Here is a 12,208-nt window from a genome sequence, read left to right on the forward strand (position 1 = left end):
CCTGAGCCAACAAGTCTTTATTAAAGGTCTGCTGCAGTTACTGGGAGGAGGCCATGATGCTGGACACACCTGTGAAGGAGAGGAGACACAGGGTTAGCCTGGGAAGGCCCCAAGGGGAACCTCAAAACACCTGCTCCATACACAGCACCACACCCCTCAAGAGCGATCACAAGCCCCTTCCAGACCCCCCGCCACTATCAAAGGCAGTTTGCATCAGTAGTTTAAAAACAAAACAAACACCCCTCAAAAAGCCAGGAACTCTGAAGGTCCAAGTTACGTAACAGTTCTGTGCCTTAGCTTCCCCATTTCCCCTATAGGGCTGCTGGGTTAGGCGAAGTGCTTAGAACCATGCCGGACACCAAATAAATGGGGCTTACAATGATCACTATCGTAGTAGTTTGTGCTTTTTTCTTGTTAGTCCAGCCTGGCCTCAAACTTTCAATCTTCCTGCCTCATCCTCCCAGATGCTGGGATTACAGGCGTGCGTTACCTCGCCCAGCTTGCAGGATTTGTTTTTTCGTGGTGATGGGGAATAAAACGCAGGACCTTCACACTGAGCTATCTACCTCCAGCTCTACCCTCCACGCCCTTTATGACAGGTTAAGTCACTACACTGCCTGAACTGGGCTAGAATTTACAATCCTGCTTCAGCCTCCCAGAGTGCTGGCTGGGATTATGGGTGTGCACCACCACATCAAACCTCCTCTCCATTTTTCAGATGAGAAAACTGAGGCACAGAAGCTACAAAGTTGAGAACTCAAATTCCTACCCACTAACTGGACCGCAAGGCCTGAGAGGTCCCTGGAGCCCTAGGATAAAGGAGGGCCAAAGGGACAGAGCGCCTGGGACCAGGTGAGTGTGGTGACACCTGCCAGCCCTGATAGCCCTGGGAAATCTCACTGAGCACTGTGGGGCAGGACACCCAGCACCCCCTTTTCCTCCCTGGCAAGGCACTCCTGAGACAGGCCCTGGAGCCTGGAGGTGCAAGTTCCCCAGCCACAGTCTCCGTGGAAAGCCCCCTGCCCACCCCACGGCCTGAGACCTCGGCCAGCACTCACTGTCAAAGTCGATCTTCTCCACAATGTTCTTGGGCTTGATGCTCTCCTCCTGGCTGCAGATGAAGATCTGCCCCGACTCGTCCGCACTCCAGCCGTATTTGCTCATCCACAGCTTCAGCTGGCTGTCTGCAGATGACACAAGCAGTGCAGGGGCACGGGTCAGCTGGATCATACAGCACCGTGGGGCCAGGGAGCAAGACTCACCAGCCAGGGCGCCCTCCTGCCCAGCTGCAGCTGGCCTCTCCTCCCTGGACAGCAGCAGCCGCCAGATGGGTCTCACCCCTTCTGTGGCTCATTTCCTACACTGCCGCCAGAGGGCGCACTTAGCTTTCTTGTCCTTCCTAGACAGGGTTTTGATCTTCACTGCATTTACTGAGTGTGATACCATGGATTGAACCCAGGGCCTTTGTACTGAGACATATCTGCAGCCCCTTTCATTGTAAGACAGAGTCTCTCTAAGTCACTTAACTGGCCAGGCTGAGCTTGAACATGGAATCTTCTTGCCCCTCAGAACACTAGGATTACGGGGTATACCTCGTCTGGCTTCCTTTAGTTTCTTGACTTTCTTTTGCTCCTTTCTTGCCAAATAAAAATAAGTACACAGGGGCCAGGGATATAGCTCAGTGGAGCAGCGCCTGCCTGGCAAGCGCAAGGTCCTGAATTCAATTCCCAGTACCAAACAATAAAGTACACAAACATCTTGTTTTTGGAGAGGTCTTTTAAGTCACCAATCTGGTCGAAGCCCTCCATGCTCAGAGCCTTCCTGCGGCTGCATCTCCCTCGGGGAACAACGTCCTGCAGGGACCACTCAGGACCTGCAGCTCCTGCTCCCGCCACCCTCTGCCCACACTAGTCTCTACCCGGCCACCTGTGAACAACTAGGCCCTGCTCCAGACCTCCCCGCGTGCCTGTCCTCAGGCCCCCGCCTCAGTCCATGCTAACTGTTCAAACACGGCCCTCCGTACGCGCTGATCCGCTGTCCTGCACAGCATCAACTGTCAAGGGGTTCACTCAGCGGCTGTGAGGCGTGGTTTCCGTCTGTAAAACGCACAGCCACAGCAGCCACAGGAACTTACATCACAGGGTCGCGCACAGGATGCCCCAAGTGTGGGTGAGTGGCCACGTAGCTGCTAGGACAATACTAGTGTCGTGGATGTCATGTAAATCTTATGTGTTTGTAATCTTTTACATTTTTTGGAGATGCTGGGGCCTGGTGCATGCTGGGTCTGTGCTCTGTCACTGAGGCCTTCTGTTTTGCTTGTTACCCAGAGTCCAGGACACTGTCTGGAGCAGGGTCAGAACTCAAGTTAGCTGGTTGGGCAAAGTGGTACACCTCTGTAATCCCAGCACTCAGGAGGCTGAGGCAGGAGGATCATTGCGAGTTCAAGACCAGTCTGGGCTACAAAGTGAGCTCAAGGCCTGCCTGAACTGCATAGCAAGACCTTGTCTCAAAAAGAAGAAAAAAAAAAGACAACCCCTTCACCAAAAAAAACCCCAAACTCAATTAGTTGCCATAGGAATAAATGACAAATGGTGCAAGCTCTCCCCAGGACGGGCACATCCTATGACAAACCCTTGTTTCCTCCCTGGGCTTGCCCCTGGTGATAGCCTAGAGGCCGGGATGGGTCCACCGGAGGAGGTGGCAGAAGCCCACTGTCCCTGGCCACCCCACCTCCCAAACTGGCACAGGGACCAGCAGCCTCACCTGGCAGATCCCCGAGCATCTCGGCCAGCAGCCAGCGGTCTATGTGCTGGTACGTGATGCCCACGACATGGCAGATAACTGTGGAGGGGAGAGGTGATGGTGAGGGGCTGGCCCCGGGCCTCCTCCCGGCCCTAGCCTTCCCTTGTGGAGCTCAGACAGGGACTTACATTTTCGGACCGAGTCTTCAAAGCCAGTTATACCTTCTGAGAGGTCCATGTTTTCATCCAGGGCTTGCTGAGGGGGAAACGGTGTACTCAGTATTGTAAACGTGACATCCACGACACTAGTACTGTCCTAGCAGCTACATGGCCACTCACCCACACTTGGGGCATTCTGTCCATTTTACAGACAGGGAGACCAAGCCTTACAGCAGCTAAGTGACTTGTGGTCTGAACCTGACTGGTAGAAAACACAGCCAGGAGCGGGGACAGACACAGGCCCGCCAACTGCACTCGGTCATGGAGCCTTGCTCGTGTCTTGCTTAGAGTGAAGGCCAACCTCTAAGCATACCCCATGAGCCCACCTGTGTCACCTCTACCCTGTCTCCCCCCACAGTGCCTCCCCCAGCTCCAGCCAAAGGGGTCTCCCGGCTGCCTCCCCAACTCATCAGGCCCTGCCCACCTCAGGCCCTCTGCACTGCCACTCTGCATCTCAAACTCCCTCCCCTAGGGCTGGCACTTTCCCCCTCCTTCAGGCTTTTGCTAAGTGTCACTCTCAGCGAGGGCTCCTTCCAACAGAAGCAGGGGCCACGAGCAGCACACGGGGTGCTGAGGAAAAGCAGCTGGGGAACCCCCACAGCCACCCTGGAAGCCAGTGAAGGTGGCCTGGCCGGGTGGGTTCAGGGGCACAGCGCACAGCCAAGCTGTCCCGCAAGGCGGGAGTGTTCCGGGGTGGGAGCCTTCTGTTTTGTTTCACTTGGCGGGCGGCTGTCTGACTTCCTCCAGCCAGGACGGGCAAGACAAGCCCTCAAAGGGTCCAGTGTATCGCGGCAAATATGGCACTGTAGACCCAGAAGGCGGGTGCTGGCTCCACAGAGGTTTAGAGCCAGGAAAGACCCAGGCAGACTGAGACAGTGCACCCCCTAGCCAGAAGCACGGCTGCAGGGGGGAGTAGCGGGGAGGGATGGCGCTGGTGGGGCGCGTGGAAGTCACGGGAGGATTTTGTTTTGTGCTCCATGTTTCTGTGGTGGCAGAAACCACCTAGCAAGGCAAAGCTTTTGATTTTTTTTTTTTTTTTGGTGAGACAGGGTTTTGCTATGTAGGTCAGGCTGACCTCAAACTGGTAGCAACTCTCCTGCCTCAGCCCCCCGAGTGCTGGGACTATAGGTGTGCGCCATCATGTCTGATGGAAAGCTTTTTTGTAAAAGGCGTATTTTTGCTATACGTGATGATGGTGAACCTAATGCAGGTGGTAGTTTTGGCAGGGGAAGTGCACACCAAGGAGGCCACGTGGCCTCCCACTTGGGGACAGATGTGAGGGCCTGGCTCCCGACAAAGCAGGAAAAGGCGAGCATTCCTAAAGGCTGGCGACAGAGGATGGGGTCAGCCTGAGTTTACGGGCACAGGTTCACCTGTGAGCGCTGTACTTCCTGCGCATGAGCACTGAGCACAGAGAAGCAGATGTGCATGGCGCCCGGCCTTCCTATCAGCATTCTACGCCCCACAGCCTGGCCGCCACCCTGCCCCTGGGCCCAAGGGAAGTTACCCAGAAGGCCTGGAAGTGACAGGTCTCCAGCAGGTCCCCAAGGTACAGAATCTGACGAATAGGCCGCTCTTCTTGCTGGCAGGGGAAGCATTAAGAGAAAACAGCCCCAAGCCCGTGGAGTCCGGGGTTCCCAGTCCCAGACCACCTCTCCCCCCTGACCTTAGTCTAGGCGCTTTCTGCCAAAGGCTCAGTTCAGAGGGAGGATTTGGGGCCTGCGGTGTGGCTCAGCACTTGCCCAGCAAGCATGTAACCCTGGGATTCATCTCCAGCACCACAAAAAGAAAACATCCAAAAAGAATGAACGAACTGGGAATGAGCCATCTCCTATCTTATTTTCCCTGAGGCAGGAGAAAGGCTGTTTTATCACGGCGCTGTAACGGCCAAGGGTGAGGAACAACTTCCAAGTCCAGTGAAGGGGACAATGAAATAAAAGGTGGCCCGAGCACATACTGGGATCAACTCAACACTTGGAACGCCAGCGGACCCGTCTGGCAGCGTGGATTCAATCAATTGCCTGGCAGCTCACAGCGTGGCAACCAATGGGCAGGCAGGCGGGACAGCCCAGCCCAAGTGCACCTGCTTTGCCAGGCACAGATGGGAGACTGCCGAGTCTGCCAAGTGAGTAAAAGCCGGAGGCTCACTGGGACAAGCCACAGAAGAGCAGGTTAAGTGGGGGGCTCAATGCCACGGAAGCCCAGCTTGATGCCAGGCACCACGGACACACGTCCGTGACGGTCCTGCCCCGGCGGAGCTGACGAGCCAGTTCTGCTTGCCTGGTCGCTCTCTGCTCAGCTGGCACCTCAGGGGACTTTCTGGAGCACCAACCTGGCCACAGCGCCTTCCTCCCCAAAGCTTCTCAGCGGCCCAGCGCCCTGGAGTTTGGCCGCACAGCACTTAGGCACCTGTGTCCTTCCTATGCCATGCTTCCTCTGTCTCTGAGAGCACCGAGGTCCTCCCACTAGGCCTTCCTACTGTTGCCTCTGCTGGGATCGGGATTTCTTCCCCTCCCCGGCCCCTGGCTTTCCTAGGCTCCCTCTCCCTCCCTCTTCTGGGCACCTTTCCCTAACCTCCAGGCAGAGTCAGGGATCTGCCCACTCCCAGCTGTCACTAGTGGGGACCCGTGTGCCTCTTCACTGGACTGTGAGGGTTTGGTGAGGGCAGGGGCCCTACCCAGGTTAGCACTGTCCCCGGCCGAGCCCAGAGAGGCACTTGGTGCCGTGGATGAACAGACACTTGGGTCAGCTTGCCCCTGTGCCCTTCCTGGCCCTGGAAGGATACATGCGCCTGGTCGATCATGCACTTGCACAGGGTGAAGTCGGTGTGGGGCAGGTTGGTGAGGGCCTTCAGCAGGATCTGGGCGGTGACTGTGGTCTGAAAGAAGGCTGGGTTGAACTGGTACCTGGGAAGGACGGCAAGAGACAGCAACAGTGACCCCTCCACATCCCTGAGCCGCACCAGGTGTTGGCTGCTGCCTCAGTCTGGAGCTCGGGCTCCGATCACACCCACATCTTCTGGCTTTGTAACCTTAGCTTCCCAGAATCTGTTTCCTCTCTATGGAGATGAGGACAGTTAATCCTTACCACTGCCCAACAGATACTGTTGAGTGACTCTTAAACAAATGGGGATGGGAGAAAATCAGTTACAGGGAAATTCCAACTCAAAAAAACAAAACAAACAAATGGGGATGGAAGTAGCAGTACAGCACAGTGGTTAAGGCTCTGGAGCAGGCTGCTCGGAATTTCCCCATGATGGACCTTAGCCTGCCTCCCCCTGCCCCCATGGTGCAGGGGAATGAAGCCAGGCCTTTCGCACTGAGCTATATTCCAAGCCTCCCCCCTTTTTTTGAGGGGGGTGGCAGGGGCAATCTAACTCAGGACCTTGCGCTCACCAGGAAGGTGCTTGTGCCACTGAGCTGTATCCCCAGTCCCTTCCCCAAGCCCCCCCCACTTTTGTCTTTTTGAGACAGGGTCTCACGATGCAGTTCAGGCTGGCCTTGAGCTCACTTTGTAGCCCAGGCTGGTCTCTAACTCACAATGATCCTCCTGGAGTGCTGGGATTACAGGTGTTTGCCACCATGCCTGGCCCCAAGCCCTTTTTAAATTTTTTTATTTTGAGACAGGATCTTGCTAAGTTGCCCGTGCTTGACTCAAATCTGTGATCCAGCCTCACCCTCCCAGAGTGCTGGGATTATAGGTGTGCCCCACCATGCCTGGCTTGGACTGCTAATTTAAAATTCTCTGTGCCTCAGTGTCTTCCTTTTCAAAAGAGAAAGTGTAGATCAGTGGCAGACTGTGTGCTTAGCATGCATGAGGCCGTGGGTTTGACCCCCAACACCAAACAAAACTCGTACCTATCTCCCAGGGGCAATATAGCAATTGAGAGAACACACACAGCCTGCAACATAGTAGTCACCATGGATAACAACCTAAACCACCCCAGCACACACACCTCTCCATTTTATGGATGAGAACACAGGGGCTATGTAGTCTACAAAAACTACACAGCTAGCCCAGCATGGTGGCCCACACCTGTAATCCCAGCACCTGAGAGGCTGAGGCAGGAGGATCATTTCACGTTTGAGACCAGCCTAGGCTACAAAGTGAGCTCAAGGCCAGCCTGAACTGATTAGCGAGCCCCTATCTCAAAAAGGCAACATACAAACAAAACTACACAGTGTCAAGAAAGCACCTAAAGGGCAAGAACCCAAAAGGAACAGACCATAAAAACAGAGCCTGTATTCCCAATACTCGGGAGGCTGAGGCAAGAGGATTGAGGTGAGTTTGAGTGAGTCTGGGTTACAAAATGAGTTCAAGGCCAGCCTAAACTATATTGCAAGAGACTGCCCAAAAGAAAATGAAAAGGACAGTCACACGGTAGGACACTATACAACAGAGATAACAAATTACAACCACATAAAAAAATGGACGGGCGTCACAAACCCAGTGGCGAGTGGAAGATGCTTTATGCAAAAGAGCTCATGCTGTACGGTTACAGTTGTGTCAAGTTGAAAGCATACAAGCCTGAGCTAAGCTGACCCAGATGCGAGCATGTGTGTTAATCAATCACAGAAAGCCAGGCCATGAGGGTATGGGCAGTTACCAGACTGGGGGTTGGTTTGGTCAGGGACTAAGCACTTGGGCCTGTGGTGCTACTAACACTTTTGCAAAACAAAGTATAACGAGTATACGGGTGTTCATTTAGAAATACTTGTTAAATACATATTTGTTCATGTCTTTAAAAATTAACTTTAAACTAGGCGTGGTGGTGCATGCCTGTAATCCCAGCACTCACTGAGGCAAGGGGATTGCTGCGAGTTAAGGCCAGCCTGAATTCCATAGTGAAGCCTTATCTCAAAAAGACCAAAAAAAAAAAAAAAAATTTACACCCAACTTCCTTGGCTTCCTAGACTTGCACACCAAGGGGAAGCCACATCCTGCAGGCTACCCCAGCAGCCCCTTCCATGCCGAGAATGCCACCCTGCTAGCTATGCAGGCACAAGACGGAGGGACAGACTGGACACTCACAACTTCAGGACGGCCAGGTTAGCTTCCAGATCATAAGCATTCTCCTTGGCCTGTGTCTCCACGTAGCGCTCCAGGGTGGCCAGGTTCTCAGGATTATACCTGGGCAAGAATGAAAATGGATGAGCCAAGATAACAGAGCTGCTGAAGCCAGTCCTTTTGGGGTACCAAGGGGGTCATTGTGACCTGCTGCTCTCTTCTTTCCTTTGCCTCTAAATCTAGCCCTGGCCACTGGTTCTAACCAAATAGTCATCTCTAAAACCTCTTACGGAACTTGCCCACACCCAGACCTCTCTCGTGGTCTCTAACCCCATTGGAGCGCCGGGTCTGACTTAGGGCGCCTCCCAACCTCAGCCAGTCAACACTGCCTGTGTGCACGGCCTCCGGAACACACCTGCTACCCACATCTGCTAGGTCTCCACGCGGGTCTCCACCCATCTCCTGCCTAGGTCAACGCCTAATCGCCCCTTCCCCTTCCTTCCTGAATTTCCGGGCCTTTGCTTGCCCTAGCCCGGCCCGGCCTCCTCCTGGCTACCAGTCCGCTGTCGGGCTTATCTCCCGCGTTGAAAGGGAACTCAAGTCCACAAAAGCCAGACTCGCGGCTTGCCAGGCACCGCGAGCGGACATCAGTGAACCTGTGTTGAAGGAACGCCACGAGGGGCAAAGAAAACATGAAGAGGTGACTGAAGAGCTGAGAAAGAAGAAAAAGCGAAGAATAGAGAAAGAAGCTTTTCAGGCAATAAACTAAGGAAACGGAATAGCAGGCGCTCTCGCCTCCAGGCTTTTCCAGTGCTGTGTCCGTGTCTCCTCCTCCAGGACGGCCTCACCCCGCAGAGTGACCGAGAAGCCCACCCCCGGGCAAGCCCAGGCCCCCGGCCAGCCCTTGCTGTCTGCGGAAACCCTCTTCTCCACCCCGCTTGGCCAGAGCGCTCCCTGCGACCGAGCTCAGACCTGTCGATACCCTTGAGCAACTTGCCCACGTTCGCTCTCATCTGCTCAAACATCGCCATGTCTACTGCCTCCTTCCACGACCACTGATGGAGGGGAACACCGGCCGGGCACGTCGTCCTCGAGGACCGGAAGAAGAAAAAAAAAGAACAGGAAACGGAAATGCGTCACTGTTGCCGCTCCAGCACCCGGGGACGCTGAAGGGGCAGGTTCTTCCGGCAACTGCTACGCTCTCCCACTGCCACGTGATTTCTTCCCAGCAGGCGTAATTGGCGCGTGCGCATTCGCTCCGCCCAAGCGGGAATCAATGGCGTGAGAAAACCTTAGTCTACCGCAATGCGCAGGCGCCTTCTTGGGTTAGGGGCGGGACTTTTCCTGGGCTTAGCGAGTCCCCTCCTCTAGGCGGAGATGCTCGCGTGCTTGTTGTCAGAGCTCGGGCTTCCTGGAGAGTTCGTGCCCGCGGGTCGTGTTCTTAGTTATGCACGCGGACTTGTTCGGGAATCCACCTAGTAGCCATACTGTGGGACTCGACCGAGTCCCAAGGGACGCGCTCTGTAAGATCCTCCTTGCTTCAGGCCTGAGTTCCAGACGCAGGGTCCAGGATGCCCACGCCCCCAGTTTCAAGTCTTTGGCCCTGGTTGTCACCCCGGTGCCAGTTCCTTGAGTACGAGCCCATAAGAGTACTGCGTTCCGCGGTGAAGGAAGTGGGTGGGGAAGTGAGGGGCTCCTGGCTGCCGCCGGGTGGGTCGCACCTAACTGGAAGATGAGGGCGCGCACTCCACGTGTGCCGCCGAGTTATTCGTGCACACGTGTCCTGCACTGCAGGGCTGCGAGCACGGGCATGTGTCCCGCGTGTGGGGGGGTGTATGCTCCGAATACATCCGCACGTGTACCAAGGCACGAGCACCGCACAGGCACCGCAGCAAGCACTCAGGAGCCAACACATTTTTTTGAGACACAGTATCGCTACGTAGTCCAAGGTGGCCTCGAACTCGCGGCGATCCTGCTGCCTCAGCCTCCTGAGTGCCGAGATTACAGGCGTGCAACACCACCATGCCTGGCAGGGGCTAACACTTAACTGCATGTATGTGTCCCGGTGAGCAAGGTATGTGTGCTACAGAGCCATCCCTATGCAGACCTGCAAACTGTGGGTTGTAGCCAAACTCTCAAGCACCCAGCAGAGGTTTAACTAGGGTTTGTATTCCCGCCTAGAACGGGGGAGGGGTGCTGGGATACCCCCCATTATAATTAGAATCATTTACATCTCATTTACATACAACACTGAGCCTTAGGGGTAGAGAGGAGTCCCACGGGTGCCACAGCAAACTGCCCCCTGCAGGCTCTCAGAGCCCAGGGGAGTGGGGGGTGGAGCCCATAGCACAGCTCTGCAGCTGGGGCAGGAAGCGAGAAGTGGGGGGGAGGCCACAGCCCACAGAAGCAAGGCGGGTGCAGGGCTTGTGGGGAGGGAAGGAGGTGCCAAAGCTCGAGCCCTGAGGCCCGGCTGGCCCCTGGGCGCAGGCCCAGCTCCTGCCTCCAGGGATGGACCTCGTGGACCCTGACATCTTTAATAGGGACCCTCGGGACCACTATGACTTGCTGCAGCGGCTGGGTGGCGGCACCTATGGGGAAGTCTTCAAGGTGAGAAGTCCCTCTGTCTCCATCACCCCCAGACCATTGACCTTTAGTGTGAGCCTCAAGAAGCGGACAGGCGCCGAGGGGGTCCCAGTCCTTAGCCTGCCTCCAGGATACTGACAGAGGGCTCAGGCAAATGGAGCCCGCCTGACACCAACTTCCCCTTTACAAGGCTCGAGACAAGGTGTCTAGGGACGTGGTGGCACTGAAGATGGTGAAGATGGAGCCTGGTGAGAGGGAACCTGGGAACCCCCGCACCCCACCTTCACCTCGTGGGACAGGGGAGCCCCTCTCCCATAGCTCCCTACCTGCAGCCACTCTTTCTCTCCTGCCTCCCCTTGCAGACGACGATGTCTCCACCCTCCAGAAGGAAATCCTCATGTTGAAAACTTGCCGGCACGCCAACATCGTGGCCTACCACGGCAGCTACCTCTGGTGAAGCTCGCCAGCCCACCCCACCTCCCGCAGGGCTCACCCAGCCCCCAACTTAGAACCCTCCTGAGTGGGCACCCCTAGCCTAATCCCCAGTCTTGAACTTTCCCTTTTGACCCTGACACCCTGTTCTGACCTTCAGCCTTGGACCCCCACTTTTAACTGGAGGACCCCCCCCCGATCCTGATCCCCAGTCCATTTTCCCACTTTTCTGTCCAGAACACCCTCTAAGCTAATTCCCACTTCTGACGTGGGGTCCACCAAACTGACCTTGATAGTCTCCAAGTCTGAAATTAACTTTTCTAATACTCATCTCTCATCATTCTGTCCTTTGGGTTCTCTCATTTCGTCAACTCCTTTAATACAAATTCCTAAATTCTCTGACCCCCAGAATAATTTCCCAGATGCCCCAATAATGACCTCATTCCCTAGATCTAGCACCCTGGGCTCCTCTGTCCCATCCAGACTCTGCAACATGTGAGATCTCCACTTCGTCCCCTGGGCTAGCTTGGGATGGCAGAGGGGTGCCCTGGATTTGGAGTCTCAACTTCCTCCCCTGTAATTGGGAATGGGACAGTCTCATTCTGGTGGGCGAGGGAGGGCTAGAGAGATGAGAGCTAGTACATTAAAATTCTTACCATACTAGAACAAGACAGTGAGCCAAGGCTGTCATATAAAAAATAACTTACTGCTCTGCTATTATGATGATGATGATTATTCCTCTCGGACCACTGCAGGTTGCAGAAGCTCTGGATCTGCATGGAATTCTGTGGGGCTGGTTCTCTCCAGGACATCTACCAAGGTCAGAGGACAGACAGGGAACCCCGGCCCGCTTGCCCCTCAAACCCACCCGGCCTGTTTCTCCGTGTCTGTCTCTGGAAACTGTCTTCCTGGTACGCATCTCACCCAGCGAGCTCCTCTCTGGGCCTGTACCATGTGGGGGACTTCATGGTGACCCTACAGCCCCTGGGGCCTGCCTGCCAGCACCTGCCTGTCCACTCTGGCGTTCTGCATTCAGGGACCCGCTCTGCTCCCCACTGCATCTCTTTGACGAGGTCTATTTGTGTGTTTCTGGATTTTCTGGCAAAGAGTAGGTACCTAGACTTCCATTGAATGCATGGATAAATTTCTGGTTCTCTCCCTCAGCCTGTCTTTCAGTGGAGGAGAATGTGTGTGTGTGTGTGTGTGTGTGTGTGTGTGTGTGTGTG

At 55.2% G+C, this 12,208-nt stretch overlaps 2 protein-coding genes across 3 annotated transcripts in view; one reads left to right on the top strand and one right to left on the bottom strand.

Annotated features, from left to right (window-relative positions):
* Eif3k (eukaryotic translation initiation factor 3, subunit K) lies at positions 1–9,091 on the bottom strand. Its single transcript, XM_005399841.2, has 8 exons — positions 8,940–9,091; positions 7,992–8,090; positions 5,746–5,866; positions 4,468–4,542; positions 2,931–2,997; positions 2,764–2,841; positions 1,059–1,184; positions 1–69 (listed from the first exon to the last, which is right to left on the bottom strand). Exons 1-8 carry the CDS (start codon positions 8,996–8,998, stop codon positions 38–40), a joined length of 657 nt encoding a protein of 218 aa, XP_005399898.1. The 5' UTR covers positions 8,999–9,091; the 3' UTR covers positions 1–37.
* An 883-nt stretch (positions 9,092–9,974) lies between these two features.
* The window catches only part of Map4k1 (mitogen-activated protein kinase kinase kinase kinase 1), a 20,605-nt gene continuing 18,371 nt past the window's right edge, over positions 9,975–12,208 (top strand). Inside the window, exons 1-4 of one of the 2 annotated variants that reach the window (XM_013522409.1) lie at positions 9,975–10,574; positions 10,741–10,798; positions 10,913–11,003; positions 11,738–11,802. In XM_013522409.1, coding sequence (XP_013377863.1) covers positions 10,476–10,574; positions 10,741–10,798; positions 10,913–11,003; positions 11,738–11,802 — 313 coding nt within the window. In that variant the 5' untranslated portion in view covers positions 9,975–10,475. The remainder of the gene's footprint in view (positions 10,575–10,740; positions 10,799–10,912; positions 11,004–11,737; positions 11,803–12,208) is intronic. The other variant, XM_005399842.2, reaches the window with a different exon arrangement.

The sequence above is a fragment of the Chinchilla lanigera genome, unplaced genomic scaffold, assembly GCF_000276665.1.
Source record: "Chinchilla lanigera isolate Chin_1 unplaced genomic scaffold, ChiLan1.0 scaffold00067, whole genome shotgun sequence".
In the NCBI taxonomy this organism is placed as follows: Eukaryota; Metazoa; Chordata; class Mammalia; order Rodentia; family Chinchillidae; genus Chinchilla; species Chinchilla lanigera.